Source organism: Rana temporaria, chromosome 1 (assembly GCF_905171775.1).
Source record: "Rana temporaria chromosome 1, aRanTem1.1, whole genome shotgun sequence".
In the NCBI taxonomy this organism is placed as follows: Eukaryota; Metazoa; Chordata; class Amphibia; order Anura; family Ranidae; genus Rana; species Rana temporaria.
In genome coordinates this window covers 334290228-334313953 of record NC_053489.1, presented here as the reverse complement: position 1 = coordinate 334313953, position 23726 = coordinate 334290228, and the positions used below count along the sequence as shown (strand labels likewise).

At 46.9% G+C, this 23726-nt stretch overlaps 1 protein-coding gene across 3 annotated transcripts in view; it reads right to left on the bottom strand.

Moving 5' to 3' along the window:
* TMOD1 (tropomodulin 1) overlaps positions 1-23726 on the bottom strand; it is a 148220-nt gene that overhangs the window by 89339 nt on the left and 35155 nt on the right. For all 3 annotated transcript variants that reach the window (XM_040361069.1, XM_040361065.1, XM_040361055.1), the window contains exons 2-3: positions 13721-13873; positions 11278-11434 (exon numbers count right to left, since the gene is read on the bottom strand). In XM_040361069.1, coding sequence (XP_040217003.1) covers positions 11278-11434; positions 13721-13840 — 277 coding nt within the window. In that variant the 5' untranslated portion in view covers positions 13841-13873. The remainder of the gene's footprint in view (positions 1-11277; positions 11435-13720; positions 13874-23726) is intronic.

Sequence of the window (23726 nt, the reverse complement as noted above, 5' to 3'; positions counted from 1 at the left end):
TTTGAAGGCCCTGGAGCACCAGGACAATGGAAATGCCCACAAAATGACCCCATTTTGGAAAGCTAACACCCCAATGTAAAACCTATGAGGCATAATGAGTCTTTTGAATGGTTCATTTTTCCCCATACGTTTTTGGAAGATGTGGAAAAAAAATGAAAACGCATTTTTTTTTTTTTTTTTTTACGCAAAGTTGTCCATTGATAAGATATTTCCAACACATAGCATGTACATAGCAAACATGACACCCCAAAATACATTCTGCTACTCCTCCTGAGTATGGCGATACCAAATGTGTGAGACTTTTACACAGCCTGGCCACTTACAGAGGACCTACATTGAAGTAGTACCTTTAGGCGTTACATGTAAACGTAGGGTCTGCAGGTGAGTCATCTGTACATGGGTCCAAAACTTCAAGGGACAAGGGAATTTAAACTGGGGTAGTTGGCAAGTATGAGGCAGCTGCTTTGGGCCCCACAACAATGATAGGCCCCACAACAATGATGGGCCCAGGGCACCTTCCCCTTTTGCCCTGCCTTAAAGACAGCCCTGGATCCAATGCAACAGTCTGTGCCCACCCTGACAAGTTTCTACTTTGTAATGTCATCACACTGTCCAGTCTTCTATAGGCTATGAGGACCCCACCACTGGAGAGCCAATAGGAAATGTCTACGTCACCCAGGCAGCGACGTGGACATCCAAAGAGGACCCTCCTACCTGAAGTAGGGAATATACAGTAGATGTGTCAGTGAGTGATATAGACACAGAGGGCCCTAGGAACGCATCCAGAGTGCTTCACACCACAAAAAAGTACTCCGGAGACATTTTTGCTTACAGTTTACACTGCACTCCATTCCGTTGCATTTTTCATGCATTTTGCTATGTTCTAGTATAGTTCTGTGCAGAAAAAAATGCAACATGGTCTACTTTTTTTTCTGCAGAGGAAACTAACTGGAACTGCCTGAGATACTAGGGCAATTGGAAAACACTGTGTATGCATTTTTGAAGCAGAAAAAAAAAAACATACTGGACTGCATCTGGTATGTACGAAAAAATGATCCAGTCCCCCTCCCTAGCCCCCTAAATATGTTAGACTTAGCTATATTACTCCGCAGGTGCATACTTAGCCACCTTTCCCCAGATGAATACTTATCCTTTATGACAAAGGAGGCATCCCATTAACTCCCCATAGACCTTAATGGGATGTACCCATACTGCTGGAGTAACTTCCTACTTAAATTCATGAACATTAGTGCACAAACCTTAATTTTTCTGCCATATAGTTTAAAAAGTAAATTGTTTTTGGCTTTCTTTACAACTTCCCCATGTTTTAAGTGCAGCTCGGAATTTCTGTTTTATTTTTATAGATTTTAAGGTTTTATGCTTCAATACGCTTTCTGTTGCTTATTGTATCACTGTTTTTCTGATGATACTTGGCCTTATGCAGACTACACTGAATGAATATATATTGGATGAATGGAAAAAACTTTGATTTACAAAAAAAAAATGAAAGTTAAAATGCACCCTATGAAGGTATCACAGATAGGAACAGAAATTATGTCAGGAAACTTTCCAAATGCATTTAAATCTAAGATAAGAATGTAGTATCACATGAGGACTGTGGGATTGTCTGGATAATAGATACCAACCACAGAACACACATAGCAAGGAGGCAGGAATGTTACACAGGGTCTATTTCTGGCCTGTCCCTAAAGAGTGACTGCCAGACAAGAGAACAAAGGGGGAGCCATGTTTTATAAAATAACCACTCACCAAAGCCAAATATAACCCACTCATCGGGGATGAATTTAGAAACCACTCACTTGGACTAAATCTAACCTTTATCGGCTTATTAACTTGTTAATCTTGTAAGGGATTGAACAGCTGTGACGCTACAACCACCTCCTCATTCACAACAAATGTCACTGTTCTCTACCGTGACTTTGATTTCTTACACTGAAAAACAATTTGATATCACTCTTGTGTGAGACATTGCATTAAAAGCTGTCCATCTTTTTTGGGGGTTTTCTGTCTCAGTACTTTTTATTGCTTTTTCAGGCAATATAACAACAGTCATGCCCATGCAGGGGCTAAAACATCTAACAGAATGTGTAAACAAACATTAATATCAGTCATTTTTTTTTGGCCCTATAGGAAGATGTTGTTCAAGACCCATTATGATGTTAGAGGAAGCATGTGGGTGGTGCAAGTTGCTATAATGACAGATAGGTCCAGACAAAAAAAAGATATGGATAGTGTAAAAAAGAGTAGAAAGAGGAGAACTACTGTATAGTAAGAACTGGTAGAGGGATGGGACCTAAATAAGCCAGGGTAAAAACTAGAGGCAACTCAGGCTAGAAGAGTTCAAAGATGGTAAAACATAAGCATGCCCCATATTTTGAGAAATTTAGGTTGTTAAGAATTAAGGCCCCTTTCACATGGACGGATAGAATAGTGCTTTTAGCTGCGGATTTTACCGCAGCTAGAAGCACACAATGCTTTCCTATGACACCCTTCACACACTACGGTTACCTGCGGTTTTGTTACCTGCGGTTTTGTGCAGATATAAAAATAGAACTGAATGCGTCCAGCAAAAAAATTTCCACCAGGTGAATGGGTAGGGGTACGATGTACCCCATACTCATTCACCTAGGGTGGGAGATTAAAGGGGGCTCCCGGATTCCGATAAGCTCGCCGCCCGCAGACCCCGACAACCAACGGCCAGGGTTGTCGGGAAGAGGCCCTGTCCTCATCAACATGGGGAGGTAGGTGCTTTGGGGCAGGGGGGCGTCCTGCGGCCCCCCCACCCCAAAGCACCCTGTCCCCGTGTTGATGAGGACAGGTCCTCTTCCCGACAACCCTGGCCGTTGGTTGTCGGGGTCTGCGGGCGGGGAGTTTATCGGAATACGGGAGCCCCCTTTAAGAAGGGGGCTGCCAGATTCCGGCCCCCCACCCTAGGTGAATGAGTATGGGGTACATCGTACCCATTCACCTGGCGGAATTAAAAAAAAAAAAAACACTACACAGGGTTTTTAAAGTAATTTATTAGTCAGCTCTGGGGGGCTTCTTCAAAGTCTTCTGTGGGGGGGTTCCCGGTCTTCACCACCGTCTGGTTCTCTTCCGTAGGGGGGCGCTTTCTTTAGCTCTTTTACGAGCGCCCCCCATCCCGGGCTTCTTCGACATCTTCTCCCGGGGGGGTGGGGGGGGTGGGTCCTGGTCTTCACTGCCGTCTGGTCCTCTTCCACCGGGGGGGGGGCGCTTTCTTCTTTAGCTCTTTTACGAGCGCCCCCCGTCCTGGGCTTTTTCGACGTCTTCTGTCGGGTGGGTGCCGAGGGGGGTCCCGGTCTTCACAGCCGTCTGGTTCTCTTCCACCGGGGGCTCCCGCTCTCTTCTTTAGCTCTTTTACGAGCGGGGGGGCCCAGACTTCTGTCGCCTTCTGGCACGGTTAAGGAGGAGGAGCACTCGCTCGTCCCCACCCCCTTTCCTGACTGGCCGGGCTGCTGCTCGGATACGGGTCTGGTATGGATTTTGGAGGGACCCACACGCCGTTTTTTCGGTGTACCCCTTAAAATCCATAGCAGACCAAAAGGCCTGGTATGCTCTTGGAGGGGGAACCCATGCCGTTTTTTTATTTGAAATTTGGCGTGGAGTTCCCCCTCAAAATTCATACCAGACACAGTGCTTGGTATTGGCAGGGATCCAAGTTGGATCCCTGTTCAATATCGTGCCGCGGCTAAACGCAACCGCAGCTAAAAGCACTGTACAAATGCAGCTGATCGCTGTGCCTGGAGTCTTGAATTCCAGCAAAGCATAAACATGCTTCTGAAGTCCATGGACGGACACAGCATCCTTAAATCTTGACATTTGAGTTATGTTCTGTCTATTAGGAGAGGACTAGGCAGACATGTTAGATACTTAAAAATATGTAACTATACCAAAGCTGAACATGACCTCTTGTCATAACCCTTCACCCTGCACTCAGCAGCTCAGTTCGTTCAAAAGCAGTACAAACTTAAAAAGGAGGGGTGGGTGCCGTGTCCGTCCATGGACTTCCTATTTTCTCTTTCGTCCATGGACAGCTTCCTTAAATCTTGACATTTGGGATGTCCCCAAGCAGTTTTAAAAAAACGAGGGGTGGACACAGCAATCAAACAAACTTCAAACAAACAGAGCTCCTCAACGAAGGAGTTGCAACCTTAAACAGCCACCTGCAAAACCTTGCGGCTGAAGCAAGCATCGGCAGATGCATGCACGTCCACCTTTTAAAACTTAGTGAAAGTGTGAACGGACTACCAGGTTGCCGCCTTACATACCTGTGAGACAGACACCTGATGTCGGAAAGTCCAGGAGGCACCAATCGCCCTGGTAGAATGCGCTGTGACAGGGAAGGGAGGCACCTGCCTTTTAAGGGCATAAGCCTGAATCACAATCTGTCTATTCCACTGAGAAATGGTGGCAGACGAGACCGCCAGGCCTTTATTCGGACCAGTCACCGACACAAACAGTGAGTCCGACCTTCGAAACAGAGCCGTAGCAGACAGATTCACCCGCAGAGCACGTACCACGTCTAAGGAATGTAACGCAACCTCTTTGGGATGCGACGGCCGAGGACACAAAGATGGAAGCCCAATGTCCTCATTCAGGTGAAAAGCCGAAAACACTTTCGGCAGAAAAGAAGGCTGTGGGCGTAGCACCGCTTTATCCTTATGGAGGATCAAGTAGGGGGACTTGCAGGACAAGGCCGCCAGCTCAGAAACACTCCTGACTAATGTAATGGCCACAAGAAAGGCAACCTTCTGAGGCCTCGTACACACGACCGAGGAACTCGTCGGAAAAGACACATCGTTTTCCTCGACGAGTTCCTTGTTAGGCTTGTCGAGGAACTCGACAAGCTTGCTTTGCGTACACACGGTCAAGACAAAATCTCCTCATTCTCAAACGCAGTGACGTACAACACATACAATGGCAGGGGAAGTTCGATTCCACTGGCACAACCCTGGGGGCTGCTTTTGCTAATCTCATGTTACTGCATGTTAAGTAAAAGTTTGGTAAGAGACGATTTGCACTTTTCAGTCTGTTACAGCCTGAAAAATGTGTTATCTCCATTACAAATGCTACTTTTACTCCCGTCTCATACTTTATTCTGAGCATGCGCGGGTTTCTTAGCATACACACGCTCGAGTTTCTCGTCGAAAACCAGCCGAGGAAGACGATGAGGAAATTGAGACTCTCGTCGAGGAAAAAGAAGACTTGTTCTCTTTTTTTTAGTCAAGTTCCTCAACAGTTTCCTCGATGAAAAACGGACACACGACCGTTTTCCTCTGCAAAAAAGCTCTCCCACTAAGTTTCTTGATGGATTCTGCCGAGTTTCTCAGTCGTGTGTACGAGGCCTTAGAGAGTGTCAAAAGAGGAATCTCTCTGATGTTCTTAAAAGGAGGTTTCTGAAGTACTGAGAGCACCAGATTCAAATCCCACGGAGGTAGTGGTGGTCGAACCGGAGGAGCCACATGTCGGACCCCTTGTACAAACGTACTCACCAGTAAATGAGTCACCAAGGGTCGTTGAAAGAAAACAGCCAAGGCTGAAATCTGCCCTAATGGTGCTTAAGGCAAGTTTTTAATCCACTCCACGCTGCAGAAACAGCAGGATCCTGGAAACCGAATATGCCTGTGGGTGCCACCCCATCTCCTCACACATAGAGATGTAGGCCTTCCACGGCCTTCCATGTGCATAGATCTTCCGAGAAGATGACTTCCGTGCCCTCAGCATGATGGAAATAACTGAGTCCGACAGGCCTCGGTCCCTCAGAACCTGGCTTTCAACAGCCATGCCGTTAAAGCCAGCGACTGTAAAGCAGTATAGGACCTTGCGAGGGAAGGTCCTCTCGCATCGGCAGTCACCAAGGTGCATACGCCACCAGGCGCACTAGGTCGCGTACCAGGGACGCCAAGGCCAATCTGGGGCAATTAGAATCACCAGAATTCCCTCAGTCTCCACTCTGCGGAGCAGACAAGGAAGAAGTTTCAGAGGGGGGAAAGGCATAAATTACCCGATACTGACCCCACGGGGCCACTAACGCGTCTGTCGCATCCGCCCAGGGATTTTTTGACCTGGCCACAAACCTCAATACTTTCCGATTGAGTCGAGAAGCCAGGAGATCCACGTCTGGCGTGCCCCATTTCAGGCAAAGGAGACAAAACACATCTGGGTGTAACGACCATTCTCCTTGGTCCAGCATCTGGCGACTTGGGTAGTTGCTTGCTAATTTTCTATGCCCGGGATGTATACGGCCGATAGAGTCAGGACGCTCCACTCTGCCCACAGCAGGATGTGAGCGACCTCCGATGCTGCAGGCGAGCTTCTTGTTCCTTCTTGGTGGTTGACATACGCCACCGCCGTGGCGTTGTCTGACTGGATCCTGACTGGACGCCCTTTTAGCCTCTGTGACCATGTGGAGAGGCACTGCCTGATCACCCGAAGTTCCAGTACATTGATCGACAGGCGGGATTCTTCCTGTGTCCAGCAACCCTGTGTCGACTGAACACCCCAAACTCCCCCCCAACTGGTCAGGCTGGCGTTCGTCGTGACCACTGTCCAGTGAATGGGAAGGAACAACTTTCCGGACTGAAGGGCTGGAGATTTCAGCCACCAAACCAGGGAAGTTCTGACTAGTTGGCTCACCAGGATTTGACAATCCAGGGACCACGGAGACTTGTCCCACTTAGACAGGATCTCCTTCTGCAAGGCTCGAGTGTGGAATTGAGCATACGGTACTGCCTCGAAGGAGGCTACCATGAGACCCAGGACTCGCATTCAAAAGCGCAGCGACGACCACCTGCGGGATGCCAACAGCTTCACCGCCGTCTGAAGAGTCTGCAATTTTTCCAACGGGAGAAAAACTCTTGCCTCTGAGGTGTCCAGAATCAAGCCCAGGTACTCTAGGCACTGAGTCGGCACCAACACCGACTTCTGGAGGTTCAGTACCCAACCAAATTCTTGAAGAGTCTGACTGGCATTCGCCACATCCTCCTCTAATTCTGAATCTGAAGCAGCTCTCAGAAGGAGGTCGTCCAGATAGCTGTCGCTGTCTCAGCATGGCCAGAATCGAGGCGAGCACCTTGGTGAAAACCCTTGGTGCCGATGCCAGGCCAAAAGAGAGAGCAACAAATTGATAGTGGTCGTCCCCAACTGCCAAACGCAGGAATGTTTGATGCCCAACATATATGGGGACAAGCAGGTATGCGTCCTTGATGTCCAAGGATGCCAGAAAATCCCCTGGCTGGATTGCAGTGACCACAGAGCGAACTGATTCCATCCTGAACCTTCATACTTTTACAAAAGAGGTGAGGGCCTTGAGGCTCAGGATTGGAAGAACCCCGTCCTTCTTTGGGACTACAAACAGATTGGAGTAGAATCCCTGAAACCTTTCCAGCAGTGGTACCGGTAAGATTACCCCGTGTCTCAGCAGGTACTGTACCGCCCCCCAATAGGGCGCCCCGTCGAGCCAGAAGAAGATGAAGGTTTGAGGGAAAAAATCTGTTTGGTGGACAAGAAAGAAACTCTATCTTGTACCCTGATGAAACCACTTCGCAAACCCACTGGTCGGAAAGCAGGGAGGTCCACCAAGCTACGAACTTGCGAAGGCTACCCCCACCCGAGAGTCGGGCAGGGGGCTAACCTTCATGCAGTGGCAGATTTGTTTGCAGGCTTGTTTGGCTTGCGAACCCAGGGATGCTTCTGTCCCTCAGTTGGCCCCTTGTCGGCCTGGGAATGCTTACCTGAGGGCCCAGATTGGCGAGAAAACACTTCTGAGCACAAAAGGAGGGCCCTGGCCTATAGCGTGGCTCCTTTCCCTGTCTGGATTGTGGGAGCAGCGTGCTCTTAACCCAGTGGCATTCTTAATAATGTCATCCAGCAAGGCTTTAAATAGCCTCTCACCCTTGAAAGGCAAATCCGCCAGAGCTTTCTTGGAAGTCTGGTCCGTGGACCAACACTTATGCCAAATCAGGCGACGTAGTACCACAGTAGATACTGATGCTCTAAAAAGCAAGGGAACTGTATCCAGGGCTGCATCGCAGACATACTTAAGGCCATGCACTAACTGGTCCGCCAGTTCCACACAGACCTGGGAAGCCTGTTGCTTCGCCAACTCACGGTGCAGCAATTTTGCCCACTCTGTAAGAGTCTGTAACACCAGGGCCGCGGCCAATACTGGTCGCAAGGCTGACCCCAGCATGGTGAACATTGACCGGGTCACCGCCTATCTGTAGGGTCCTTAAAAGCAGGGGTCCCCTCCACCGGAATTGTGGTGAACTTGTTAAACCTGGATACCGGGGGGGGGGGGGGGGGGGGGTCCACCACTGGAGGAGATGCCCATTTCTTCAGAAGGCTCTCTTCAAAAGGGTAACGGGCCGCCATGCGTTCCCATTCCTTGTCTATAAACTTATCAAAATAAGATACATAAGGAAACACCTTAGTAGTGCGGGTCGGTTTGTGCAACCCAAAAGGGACAGACACTTCAGTAGAGACCCCAGCTGCATCCTCCAGCTTGAGGGTTTCCTGCACTGCAGTGATAAGTGCTCCAACAAGCGCCTTCTCCTGCGCTGACCCAGACAGAGAGTCCTCCTCACTGTCCAAATGGTACTGGTCCGCATATTCTGACACTTCAGAAAAGGGGTCCTGTGTCACAGCCAGGCCAGAGTCAGAACTTTCCCCAGAGGATGGTGGGGGGAGGGGGCGTTTTTTAACCCCCTTGTGCCCACACACCGCTTTCACCCTGGCAACAAATTACTCCAGGACTGCCGACAGAGCGTCCACAGGCACCCGCAGGGGCACCAGTTGCTACCATTGGAATGTCTGGGGAAGAAATGCCAGCTTCTGATGCCATGCCGACGCACACACCTGACAGCCACTTAGGGACTAGGTCAAGGTACAAAAAATGCCCACACTCCTAGCTGCACAGACCGAGGGGTTTTCCCAGAGGACTCACCACCCTGAACCAGGCACTGCTCAGCTCTGCCGTCCGCTCTAACACCTGCTCAGTGTGTCTCTGAGGTGTCTCTGAGGAGATCTGCCATTCGCGTCGTTCAGTAGTTATAAGGAAGCGCTAGAGGCCAAACCATGTGAAAAAAGATGGCCGCCGGTTACCTCAGGTAAACAGAGCGCGGGCTACAAGAAAATGGCCGACCGCTGTATAGGCCATAAAACCAGCGCGGCTACAAGAAAATGGCTGCCGCTGTGTTAGCAACAGGAAACAGCGCAGCCACAAGAAAATGGCGCCGGCGATTCCAAAATGGCGCCGAACGATTCTGAGGTAAAAAATTAAGAGCCAAACAACACTGGGCACACAAACAGGGACCCCCAAAAAGGCAGACCACCTACATCAGAGCAGACCAGGACACCCGCGCAGCCCCCAGCCAGGAACCTGAGCCCCCCCTCAGGGACCCCCCGGTGAGATACACAGCAGGCCCAGTCTAGCCTGGGGAGGAGAGATGGACGGGGAGAGAGGAAAGGGAGGACTAAAGACCCCCTATCGACCACCCCAGGAAAGCCCAGCTGTTCCATCCTGCCAAGACAGGAGGAACTGTACTTACCCCTTACTTACCCCTGCTGGACAGGTTCTTGACAGACCCAAACCAAGCAGTACGGAGTGGCTGCCGGCCACGGCCCACTGTGACTGGACAGCAGTAGCCCGGTCATATGTGGGCCCGGAGCATATAGCTCACCGGCCACCCCTGGAGCAAACGGGGTATGTCGTGGCTGACCCAGCGCGTAGCTAAAGGCCTGCTCACGCTCGATGGCCAGACTGGGGAGACTACAAGGATCTATATTATCCAGCCTGTCACCCAGTTGGCAGTTGATAATAGATCTCAGGATCCAATAGTAAAAACAAAAAATAAAAGTAAAAAGTTCTCCAGGACCATGGCCCCCTAGGGAGCCAGGTCCTTTTTCTACACTAGGCAGAAAAAAACTAAGCTGCTGAGTGCAGGGCGGGGATGTTCAGCTTTGGTATAGTTACATGTTTTTAAGTATCTAACATGTCTGCCTAGTCCTCTCCTAATAGACGGAACATAACCCAAATGTCAAGATTTAAGGAAGCTGTGTCCGTCCATGGTTTTGTTGTCAGAATGTCCGATCATCGGTACGCGGCATAAGGATGGAGTGACCCTGGGAAAATGCTGCCTGCTCCCTCACTTGAGGTCACCTGCATCCACCCAATAATTCCTCTCCTTCAACACTTCTACTCATATTCAGTGGCAGCTGGTGTTTTTTTTGGTGGCCAGCAGGGTCACGGAAGTGCCACCCAGGAAGCGGCTTATAAGACCCGTCAACCAATTGGCCCAAAAGAAAATGCGATCGGACTGGCCGGTTGGAGGAGGAGGAGACGCATGAAGGAGAGGAGGGAGAAGACAAGAACCGAGCCAAAAAGCAGCCCACAGCTCACAGCCCGGAGAGAAGCTGACACCGCCGCCACACTGCCCGTGTGATGGGGTAAGTGCGGGGTCTGGACCGGGGGGGTGCCGACCATCTCACAGGCAGTGCGGCAGGCACGGTATCTTCTCTCTGGGCTGCTTGTTGGCTCGGTTTCCATATTCTCCCTCTTCTCTTCCCTGCGTCTCCTCACATCTCCTCCAGCCGGCCAGTCCAATCGGATCTTCTTTCGACCAATTGGTTGACGGGTTTCATGACCCACTTCCTGATTGTCCGGGAGGAGATTTAGTGCTACAATAGCGAATATTCATTCGATATTTTAACAAAATTGGGTGGGCTCGGAGCGCTGTGCCCCAAGACCACCCTTTTTTTAAGCCTATTAGAGCCTCTGGTTTTAATCATGTGCTTAACCCCTCCATTGGAATCCATGGGTCCGGCCTCCCTGCATGTAGATCATGTGGCTGGTTGCATGGTTAGGGGGGGGGGGCGGTGCCTGTGTGCCCCAAGTGGATGGGCCGCCACTGCTCCTATTACAAACTGTTTGCTGTCCAACTGAGAAAATAACAGAGAACTGATTTAAATGCGATACATTTGAACATATTGTACACCAACAACTTCCTGATAACCTAACATTTCTGTAACACTGAACAACTCTGTAAATACCACTGTTTTATCCAATCCAAGTGTAAGGATTTGCTAACTAATAAAAATCTGTTGATTAAGAAAAAAAGGACATGCTCTAATTTTTGCAAGTGTGCAGCACTACAGTGCCATGATGTAAAAACTGCAGCATTTTCCATGCATTGAAAAACTAAATTGGCCCTCTTTTACCAAAACCACAGCGCTCACCTTTTTTTTGCCCAGTATAAGGCACCAAATCTTCCTCATCTTTCATTTCTTTAGCCTGCTTCTCTAGATGTTCTAGAAGGGCGTCTCGCTGGAAAGGCCCTGTTGGAGTTTTGCTGGTCTGATTCTTTTGTCTTAAACCAGCAGGTAATAACTGATTCTGTAAAAAAAAAATACAAATTATATTTCAAATACTAGATTATGGTGCAAGTAATGGTTTTGAGAACAGTTTACTTAGGTATTTATTCTTTTTTTTTTTTTAGCACATTGTTTACTATTGTTGCCCTGCAGCTCTGGAATCACGAGATCAGTTCTTTAATACCTAACTCATAGCTCCCAAATGTCCCTCTTTTATAGCCAAATCCCTCTGTTCCTCTTTCCCTTTCAATTGTCCCTCTTTTTGGTCTGAATTGTGTCACTTAATTAAAAAAAAAATATATATATATATATTTCAGCTACAAAAGTGTTATATTATATGTAGCGCTACCCCCTCAGGAGCCGCGGATTGATTTGGGATCTGCGTATTACTGTAAGTTACCTCTGTGTGATGTCTAGGGGTGAAGGTAGTGAGTAGAGCAGAAATTGAATGTCCAGTCAGCAGATATGGTTTTTATGAATGCTTTATTTTCTTGGCCCAACATCAACTTGAGGTAGACAGGAAAGGTTGATGAAGTAAAGGAACTTTGGATAGAAGGAAAGCAATCCTGCTTTCTGTAGTAGCACAGTTCGTCGCCACTCCAGCCAGAGTGGGTGAAGTTCCCCCCGGACAGACCTCTGCCACAGGCCTGGCAGCCGGAGCGCCACTTTAAGGTTGCTGGGAGGAGCAGGTCTCTGTCACAGACCTGGCTCTAGTGAGACCTCTGCCACAGGCCTAGTACTTGGATGAGCTAAATGGTTGAGCAAATCCTCCCAGTAATTAGCATTAGGGTCACCGGTTGACAGTGCGAGTATACCTGTCAGTGTTCCGGTCACCAGATCCCCGATGGTTCGTTCAAGCCCTCTTGGATAACCTGCCTCCGGGTTCTCCTCAAGCCAATCCCCCACCGAGCGGCATACAGCCTGGTATCTTCTCAGTAGAAGGGGGACCCAGTAAGTCACTGGGGCCCCTTGGTAGCATCAGTTGCTCCAGGCCAGGAGGGCCCAGAGTCAGGAACTCTGCGTAGCGCGCGACCCCAAGGCCAGGAAGGCCATAGTGGTGGGGCCCTACATATACATCCAACCTTGAGTAATTGGTTGCTCCAACTTAGTGCTGTTATATGAGAAGAATTCACATTCTCCCCTGCAGCCAAAAGCATCAAGCATTTTCACCAGCTGAGGCAGTATACAGAGCGGCGGAGGAGCACTGTCAAGGTAAGTCAGGGGGGTCGAAGGGCCCACTCACTCAGACACTGTCATTTTGAATGTCTGCACACCCAATACCCATAACTGGTTAAAGTCTAACTTCAGCCAACAATATCCAACAATATCCCTGTAACGCCTGGTACAAGAAATGACTGGAAGCAGAAGGCGCAATCAGCAATAAAAACATTGGCAGATATTTTAACTGTTCCCCAAGCTACGAAAAACAAAAAACAAATGCAGACACCGAGGGCCAGATTCACGTAGGAGAGCGTATCTTTGTGCGGGCGTAGAGTATCCTATTTACGCTACGCCTCCGCAACTTAGACAGGCAAGTGCAGTATTCACAAAGCACTTGCTCCGTAAGTTGCGGCGGCGTAGAGTAAATCGGCCGGCGTAAGCCCGCGTAATTCAAATGTGGAAGAGGTGGGCGGGTTTTAATAAAATGAGCTGTGACCCCATGCAAATGAAGCGCCGATCGTACAGCGCATGCGCGCGTATGCTCAGTATCACGTTGAATTTACTCCCTAAGATACGCCGGCTCAATGCCTGTGACGTGAACGTAACCTACGCACATCCCCATTCACGTACGACTTACGTAAACGACGTAAAAAGATACGCTTGTTCCGACGTCCATACTTTGCATTGGCTGCGCCTCATATAGCAGGGGTAATTTTACACCGGACGTAAGCCTAACGCAAACGGCGTAGCGGGCGCAAGTACGTTTGTGAATCGGCGTATCTACCTAATTTACATATTCGACGCGTAAATCTACGGAAGCGCCCCTTGCGGCCAGCGCAAATATGCACCCAAGATACGACGGCGTAGGAGACTTACGACGCTCGTATCTTGGCCAAATTTATGCGTAACTGATTCTAAGAATCAGACGCATAGATACGACGGGTCACATTCGGACTTACGACAGCGTACGTGGAGATACGCCGTCATAAGTCCTTTGTGAATCTGGCCCCATATCTATAGACTGGTAAACTGCAACATACAACATTTTTGTTTTTGGTTTAGATATGCTTTAGTAAAGGCTAGAATCTATTAATGTCATCAACAGAAATTAAGTAATATATTGAAAAATAGAAAAAGTGATACCCACATCAGGATCTAATTCTTCTAGTTCTCCTTCGAGTGCTCTCAGTTCCTCCTCAGTAAGTTTGTTTAAGATTTCATTCTCATCCACATCCCGGAACTTTTCTAAACCTTTTAGGTGCAACATTTTCTATTCTTTTGGATACTTTTAGCTTTCAGCCTGGAAGAAAAATAAAAAGATTCAAACGTAACTTCCTTGTATGCAGTAAGCATGTTTGCCTAAGCAATGAGTTACAATACTGAATGGAAGGTGGAATGGAAATCACTTTTTTTTTTCACCCACCATAATACTTTCTTTAGCTTGTTTCTCTAGATCAGGGGTCTCCAAACTTTTCAAACAAAGGGCCAGTTTACTGTCCTTCACACTTTAAGGGGGGCAGATTGTGGCCAGTGGGGGTAGAAAATGTCCCAGCACAGTAAAAATAAAGGCCTCAGGCTTGGTGGTCAGTAGGAGGAGGAATAATGTCCTATCATTTTTATTAGTGGGAGGAATAGTACCCCATCATTGGTATCAGTGGAAGAAATAGTGTCCCATTGTTGGTGTTTGTGGAGGAAAAAATGCTCCATTGTTGTGTCAGTGGGAGGAATAGTGCCTCATCATTGATATTAGTTGGAGAAATAATGCCCCATCATTGGTGTCAGTGGCAGGAATTATGCCCCACTGTTGGCATTACTGGGAGGAATAGTGTCCCATATCATTGGGCGGAATAGTGCCCCAAGGGCCAAATAAGGGCTGGCAAAGAGCTGAATGCGGCCCTCGGGCTGTAGTTTGGAGACTAGATGTTCTAGAAGGGAGTCTCACTGGAAAGGCCCTGTTGGAGTTTTGCTGGTTTGATTCTTTTGTCTTAAACCAGCAGGTAATAACTGATTCTACCAGTTGGAATCACTAGAGGTTTAGCTCTTGTCCACTGTGTGTACCTGTCAGATCTGGCCGGATGCATTTATCACATTAGGGCACAATTATGTGAACTAGGGCTTGAATCAAAATAAAATTTCAGTAATTGCTTTAAAACAGCAAGTGCACCTATGTGATAACAAGAAAACGGTTCATTGTGCTTCTGTACCACATTAATACATGCGCAATAGTTTCCACTAATACAATCATAATTTCTGCTGTTCAAAACTTTCCTGGAAGCACAAGGATATTGATTCATAACTACTGTAATAGGAACAAGAAAATCATAGAGAACCCAAGATGTAGTTGTGTGACTTTATGAACGAGAGCATCCTCTGCATCCCCCCACATGTACTTGCTTCTAGCTCATCCCTGGAGAAGGTTGGGAGCTGTAAGAATGCAAGCAAATCTACAGGACTGCTAGGAATGCTTTCTCTGATATGACTCCATGTACTGCAAAGGCGTTCTTGAAAAAGCGTTCATTAGTCCTCGTCTTTAAAATATGGTCAGAACTGATAAAAAAAATCAAGAGCTCTCTCACAGGAAAGCAAAATCAAAGATAATTTCAATGATTTGGTTTACAAATCTGGGTGATGTGTTTGTAGGGATTTCAAACATACAATTAGGGCCCTTTCACACCTGCGGACCGTATGTCCGTTTTTCATATCATCCGTTTTCGGATTAAAAACAGATATACATGTATCCCTATGGGATTGTGGATGTCAGCGAATGAACATCCGCTGACATCCGATCTCATCAGTCTCTGCTATGCTCCGTTTCTGCAGACGGAGGAAAATCCTATTTTTCCATCCGTCTGCGGATCGGATGAACACGGACAGACAGTCCGCGTTCATCCGATCCCCCATAGAGGATAGCGGAGATCTAACAGGGCGGTCCCTGCACAGTGTGGGACCCCCCTTTCATCTGCCAGCTCAGTGGGGATCAACGGAGCGATCCCCGCTGAGCAAGCGGATGTTAAAGGAACGGATCCTCCTGGGATCCGTACCTGTGAAAGGGCCCTTATCCTTTAGAAAAGTGGTGGGAGCTTGAAGTCACACATCTGTTATTACTCCTAATTACGCTTGGTAAAACAAGATTACGTTATTCTGAAAACTGTAATCCCTTGACTGTATTTACATATTCAGATCATTTCACACAATTTCACAGAATTTTTCAATTGTGTATTCCAGGCCACATTTCCATATCAAAGTGCAGGCAAAGTCTGGCGTAAAAAGCCCAGCGTTTTGCTATTAGGAAATACATCATGTATGCATGCGCAGTTAAACGCCAATGCAGAAAATTCCACTGTGTACCGAATATACTCGAGTATAAGCCGAGTATTTCAGCACATTTTTTGGTGCTGAAAATGCCCCCCTCGGCTTATACTCGAGTCACCTTTTTGCGCCGGATTTCCCGGACTTTGGGGACCCGGTACCAGCCGGCCGTAGGTCCCCTGGACCTCAAACTGCGCACACATATAGCCCCACTCTATAAGTGAGCAAAGTTTGTTGTCCGGGGGACCTTTGGTCGGGGAGCACCGATTTTTCAAAGTCGAGCAGCCCTTCCATAGACTCTAATGTTAAACAGTAATTTACCTGGTAACTTTGGGGACCCGGTACCAGTCGGCCGTAGGTCCAAATTTGGCACACATGTAGCCCCAGTTCTCCTCTACAAGTGTGCAAAGTTTGCTGTCTAGGGGACCTACGGCTGGGGAGCACCAATTTTTCAAACCTGGGCACCCCTTCTATATACTCCCATGTTAAACGTAAGTCTATTTATGGACACAGTGAGGCATGGGCACAGTGAGGCATGGGCACAGTGAGGCATGGACATGGGCACAGTGGGACACAGTGAGGCAAAGTGAGGCACAGTGAGGCATGCAGATGGACATCCTAGGCTTATACTCGAGTCAATACATTTTCGAAGTTTTTTGTGGTAAAATTAGGTGCCTCCGCTTATATACGGGTCGGCTTATACTCAAATATATACAGTAAACACCAAAACAGTCATTATTATTATTATTATACAGGATTTATATAGCACCAACAGTTTACGCAGCGCTTTACAACATCAGGGAAGACATTATAGTTACAATACAATTTAATACAGTAATGATTAGAGGGCCCTGCTCGTTAGAGCTTACAATCTAGAAGTCAAAATGAATGTCTGAATAACCAAGGGAGTTGATTTACTAATGGCATATACACTGTGCACTTTGCAAAGTGCTGTTGCACTCTGCAAGGGCAGTTGCTCCAGAGCTTAATAAATCAGCGGAAGCTCTGCTGACTTCCATTATCCAATCATGTGCAAGCACAAATGCTGCTTTTTTTTTATTTTCCTTGCACGTGATTAGGGATTGTTTGCAAAGTGAAGCCTTACCTTATTTACTCATCTCTGGAGCAACTGCACTTGCGGAGTCAATTTACCTTTAGTAAATCAACCCCAATGTCCCTTCAAAGAGTATCATAAACACTTACCTTTATTGCCATCCGCACCAAAAGTTGCTCTCACTAGGAAGAATCATTAACTAATTTTTCTTCAGAAAATCATCACTATCGGCAGTGTTATTTTCCTATGTCACCCGCTGCCCTCAGTGGTTCCTTTTTGCTGACCCATATGTCACTACTTGAGGCAAATAGACTGTGCACTTTGAAAAGTGCAGTTTCTCCAGAGTTTAGTAAATGAGGTAAGGCTTCGCTTTGCAAAGAGTACCCAATCACGTGCAAGGAAAATATAATTTTTTGCTTGCACATGATTGGATGATGGAAGTCAGCAGAGCTTCTGCCCATTTACTAAGCTTTGGAGCAACCGCACTTGCAGAGTACAACTGCTTTGCAAAGTGCACAGCCATTTTGCCTTTAGTAAATCAACCCCAGTGTATAAAACCTCTTTGAGTTAGCTTGGGGGCTTTGTATATTGTTATTTTAATATACAGTGTCTTTAACCGATTGCCGCCCGCCGCACGCAGATATACGTCTGCAGCATGGCACGGACAGGCAAAAGGACGTACCTGTATGTCCCCTTTACCAAGCGGTTGTTGCGGCCGCGCATGCCCGCCGCGATCTCCGTGAGCGTGCCTGCGGGTCCTGCGGACTCGATCGGCGTGGGCATACCCAAGATCGTCTAACAGAGAGATAGAATGGGAAATGTTAGTGTAAACACAACATCTCCCCGTTCTGCCTAGTGACACTGTCACTGATCGTGTTCCCTGTCATCGGGAACACAATCAGTGACGTGTCACACCAAGCCACGCCCCCATACAGTAAGAATCACTCCTTAGGGAACACTTAACCCCTACAGCGCCACCTAGTGGTTAACCCCTTTCACTGCCAGTGTAATTTTTACAGTAACCAGGGCATTTTTATAGCACTGGTCGCTGTAAAAATTACAATGGTCACAAAAATGTGTCAAAAGTGTCCGATGTGTCCACCATAATGTCGCAGTCACGATAAAAATCGCAGATCGCCGCCATTACTAGTAAAAAAAAAAATTAATAAAAATGCTATAAAACTATCCCCTATATTGTAGACGCTATAACTTTTGCGCAAACCAATCAATAAACACTTATTGCGATTTTTTTTACCAAAAATATGTAGAAGAATACGTATCGGCCTAAACTGAGAAAAAACATTTTTTTTATATCTTTCTGGGGGATATTTATTATAGCAAAAAGTAAAAAATATTAAATATTTTTCAAAATTATCGCTCTATTATTGTTTATAGCGCAAAAAATAAAAACGCAGAGGTAATCAAATACCACCAAAAGAAAGCTATATTTGTAGGAAAAAAGGACGTCAATTTTGTTTGGGAGCCACGTCGCACGACTGCGCAATTGTCAGTTAAAGGAACGCAATGCCTAATCGCAAAAAGTGGCCCGGTCATTTAGCAACAAAATGGTCCGGAGCTTAAGTGGTTAAAAAGTATTTATACCCCTTGACATTTTCAACATTTTGTCATGTTACAACAAAAAAAAAAAAATAAGTATTTTATTGGGATTTTATGTGATAGACCAACACACAGTGGCACATAATTGTGAAATGGAAGGGAAATGATAAATGGTTTTCAAAATGTTTTACAGATAAATATCTGAAAGGTGTGGCATGCATTTGTATTCAGCCCCCTTTACACTGATACCCCTAACTAAAGTCTAGTGGAATCAATTACCTTCAGAAGTCACCTAATTACGGTAGTAAATAGAGTCAAAACTGTGTGTAATTTAATCTCAATATAAATACAGCTGTTCTGTGAAGCCCTCAGAGGTTTGGTAGAGAACCTTTGTGAACAAACAGCATCATGAAGGCCAAGGAACACACCAGACAGGTGAGGGATAAAGTTGTGGAGAAGTTTAAAGCAGGGTTAGGTTATAAAAAAATATCCCAAGCTTTGAACATCTCACCGAGAACTGTTCACTCCATCACCTGACAATGGAAAGAGTATGGCACAACTGCCTACCAAGACATGGCCGTCTACCTAAACTGACACGCCGGGCAAGGAGAGCATTAATCAGAGAAGCAGCCAAAAGGCCCATGGTAACTCTTGGAGGAGCTGTAGAGATCCACAGCTCAGGTGGGAGAATCTGTCCACAGGACGACTATTAGTGGTGCACTCCACAAATCTGGTCTTTGTGGAAGAGTGGAAAGAAAGCCATTCATGAAAAAAATACCATAAGAAGTCCCATTTGCAGTTTGCAACCCTAAACATACAGCCAGAGCTACAATAGAATGGTTTAGGTCAAAGCATATTCATGTATTAGAATGACCCAGTCAAAGTCCAGACCTAAATCCAATTGAGAATCTTTAGCAAGACCTGAATATTGCTGTTCACAGACGCTCTTCATCCAATCTGACAGAGCTTTAGCTATTTTGCAAAATGAATAATGGACAAACATTTCACTCTCTAGATATGCAAAGCTGGTAGAGACATACCCAAAAAGTCCAGCAGCTGTAATTGCAGCTGAATACAAATGCACGCCACACTTTCCACTTATTTATTTGTAAAAAAAAAAAAATGGAAAACCATTTATCATTTTCCTTCCACTTCACAATTATGTGCCACTTTGTGTTGGTCTATCACATAAAATCCATTTACGTTTTTGGTTGTAACATGACAAAATGTGGAAAATTTCAAGGGGTATGAGTACTTTAAATGGGGTTGATTTACTAAGTGCAAAATCTGGTGCAGCTCTGCATAGAAACCAATTAGCTTCCAGGTTTTAGGCTGGAATCACACTGGTACGACACGACAGTCGTACCACGGATCCAACTTTGCCCTAAGATATATGTCCGACTTCCGTACAACTTCAATGAACGGGATCAGACTTTTATCCTGACAATACCAGACCCTTTGAGTCTGGTATTAATCTTAAGGAAAATCAAATCAAAGAAAACGGCTTCACCAAGACCGAGCATGCAGCACAGCAGGTCAGGAAAGGGGGGACAAGCGAGCCCACCCCTGGACCATACCAGACCACCTGCCCTCAACATGGGGGGGGTGAGTGCCTTGGGGCAGGGGGGGCTTTGTGCCCCCCAACTCAAAGCACCTTGTCCCCATGCTGATGGGGACAAGGGCCTCTTCCTCACAGCCCTAGGGGATGGTTGTGGGGGACTGCGAGTGGGGGGCTTATCAAAATCTGGAAACTCCCTTTTACAAGGGGGCCCCAGCCCCCGGCCCCCCACCCTATGTGAATGAGTATAGGGTACATTGTACCCCCCTACCCATTCACCCCAAAAAAGTGTGAAAGAAATAAAACTAGCACACATATTTTTGACAAAGTCCTTTATTAAAGCAGCTCCAGCTTCTCTTCTTTTTTTTTCAGATTTCTTCTCTCTCTGGTGATATCTTCTTCCGCTGCCGGTTCTTCTTGCTGCGCTGATGTCTTCTTCCGCTGTCAATTCTTCCTCCTGTTCTTCTCGCTGCACTGATGTCTTCTTCCTCTGCTGGTTCTTTCTTCCGATTCTTCTCCCGACGCTAGTTCCCGCTGTAAATGTTAGCTCCGGCGTGTGCTTACTTATATAGCCATGAGGCGTGGCCATCCGGTGATGTCATCCGGAGACCACACCCCCTTGTGACATCACCGCCCCATCATGCCCCGGGCTGTGACGTCACAAAGGGTGGAGTCTCCGGATGATGTCACCAGATGGCCACGCTCCATGGCTATATAAGTAATGGCACACACCGGAGCTAACATTTACAGTGGGAGTTAGTTTCGGGAGAAGAACCAGCAGAGGAAGAAGACATCAGCGCAGCAAGAAGAACCGGAGTATGAAGACATCACCGAAGGGGGAAGAAATCAGAGGGAGAAGAGACGCTGGAGCTGCTTTAACCACTTCAGCCCCTGAAAGGTTTTACCCCCTTAATGACCAGAGCATTTTTTCGTTACGACACTGCGTCCTTTTAACTAACAATTGTGCTGTACCCAAAGTATATTAATGTCCTTTGTTTCCCACAAACAGAGCATAGATTTGATCACCTTTTTTTTTTGCGCTAGTAATAAAAAAAGAGCCACAATTTGCAAAAAAAATCGCAATAGGCGTATATTGGTTGACTATAAAAATGCACTGATCAATGTAAAAATGACACTGGCAGGGAAGGGGTTAACACTAGGGGGGGGATCAAGGCGTTAAGTGTCTTCTCTCAGCATGTTCCAACGGGGGGGGGGGGGGGGTGGGCTTACTGAAACATGACAGATCATTGCTCCCGATCACTGGGAGCAGTAGATCCGTGTCATGTCACTAGGCAGAAGGAGGAAATGCCTTGTTTACATAGGCAGTTCCCCGCTCTGCCTCTCCTCGCCGCAATCACGGGCCGCCAGCAGACATCGAGTGACGAGTCTGCAGGCACACTCCTACAGCAGGAGCGCGTGTCACACCCATTGTCCTGCTTTTACAGACTGATGTACAGGTACGTCAATTTGCACAGGAGAGCCATTCTGTCGACGTACATCGGCGTGAGCTGGTCGGCAAGTGGTTAATGAGGGACTTTGTCAAAAACCTGTGTGCTGGTTTTATTTCTTTGACACTTTCTTTTCGGTGAATGGGTACCCTATACTCATTCACATAGGGTGGGGGGCCAGGATCTGGGGGCCCTCTTGTTAAAGAAGGCTTCCTGATTTAAAAAAGCACCACACTCACAGACCCCCACAATCACCGCCCAGGTTGTGGGGAAGAGGCCCTTGTCCACATCAGCACGGGGACAAGGTGCTTTGGGGTGGGGGCGCAGTGACCCCCTGCCCCAAAGCACCCACCCTTATATGTTGAGGGCATGTGACCGGTTATTGTCCGGGGGGGTGCTCGCTCATCCCCCCCCTTTCCTGACCTGCCGGCCTGCGTGCTCAGGTAAGGGTCTGGCATGGATTTTGGGGGGATCCTACGTCATTTTTTTTATTATTTTGGCATGGGATACCCCCTCAAGATCCCTTCCCTGACCCATAGGAGCTGCTATGGAATTGGGGGGAACCCTACGCCATTTTTTGTTTTGGAGTGGATTCCCCTTCAATATCTTCAAAGCCCAAGTCGCACGCCAAGGGCGGATCAGTTAAGATGATAATCCGACTTTGATCCGACTTCAATGATATTCAATGGGCTGAAGTAGGACCAAAGTCAGACCAAAGTAGTGCAGGAACCTTTTTCAAAGTTGAATCGACTTGTGTCGGACCAGTTAAGTCCGCTCTCATATGGAGCCATTGATTTATGTACGTTATGCAACATGTACTCCCAAAGTCGGAGTGGATGTCATACCAGTGTGAACGTGGCCTTATTGTCAAAGCTTAATTGAACAAGCTGATGTTAGAAGCTGATTGGCTACCAGCACAGCGGCACCAGATTTAGCACTCTATAATTTTAGTAAATGAACCCCACAGACTGATCACACTAGTTTCAATTAATAGAAAAGCATGTGATGTATGTCTAGAGTAATTAAATATTCAGATTTCATGTGTCGACTTTTATGTAGCGTATGTTGGTGCTGAGCCTGAAGCCTCGTACACACATCCGAGGAACTCGATGGGCGAAACACATCGTTTTCCTCGTCGAGTTCCTTGTTAGGCTGTCGAGGAACCAAGGCAAGTTTCTCCATTCCCGTCGAGGAAATAGAGAACTTGCTCTCTTTTTGGCTCGTCGAGTTTCTCGACAGTTTCCTTGACGAAAATGTACACACGACCGGTTTCCTCGGCAAAAAAATATCTCCCAGGCATTAATTATGCTGCCCTCTTTACAAGTCTGCACCTTTTCAGCTAATAAAAGAATCACTGAGATGTAAACCACAAATCTCCTTGACTATGTTTACATTCTTGTCTGGGATAATATAGCATTCAGCATAAGTGCTTCAGAATTCAGCTATTCATTAAGCTCATGCAACAAGCTGACATGTTATTGTACCCATATAGAGAGTTGTTTTTCAGGTCAAGACCTGGGTTATATGTCAGCCTGTGACAGCATGTAAAAAGGTCACACAGAAGCAATTTTATCTGACACTACAAAAGTAACATAGCCATGCTCCCGGCAGTCAGGGCTCTTTCCCAATGGGGTCAAGGGGCCTTCATTTTGGATCAGCTGCCTAATCCCCAATCAGGTATTCACTAAGATGTCCATAGACATAGGATGATCATTGCCTAATCTAGAAGGTCATGGCCAGACTGGAAGACAAAGGTTTGCTTAACTGAATGTTCTTACTAAAGATTTGAACAACAAAAGACAACATGACAAAAAACCTGGGAGGGCTAATGAAGGTAAAATCACAGAACACAGACAAGACAAAACAAAAATAGACATAATGAAATCACTCACAGGGAGTCAGTAGTGTATTTAGGTTTTGTGCTGCCCTAGGCCTGACTAAACTCGTGCACCCCCTAATTTAAATATGATCCACCCCTTCCTGTCAAGGCCACTTTCCTTTCTGTTTAAGACCCGCCCTGAAATTTTTGAGTGGGGACACTAGTTCTGAGGGCCTGGGGGGGGGGGCAATAGGTTCTCATAATTAGCATAGATTTCCTCTCACTCCCTGTCTGGCTATGGGGCAGGAAGTGAAGGAAAATCTCTGCAATGGGGCAGGGATGGTAAAAAATAAACTGACAGGGGCTATAACCCTCCCTTACTCTATCCAAAATGAAAAAAAAAGTGTT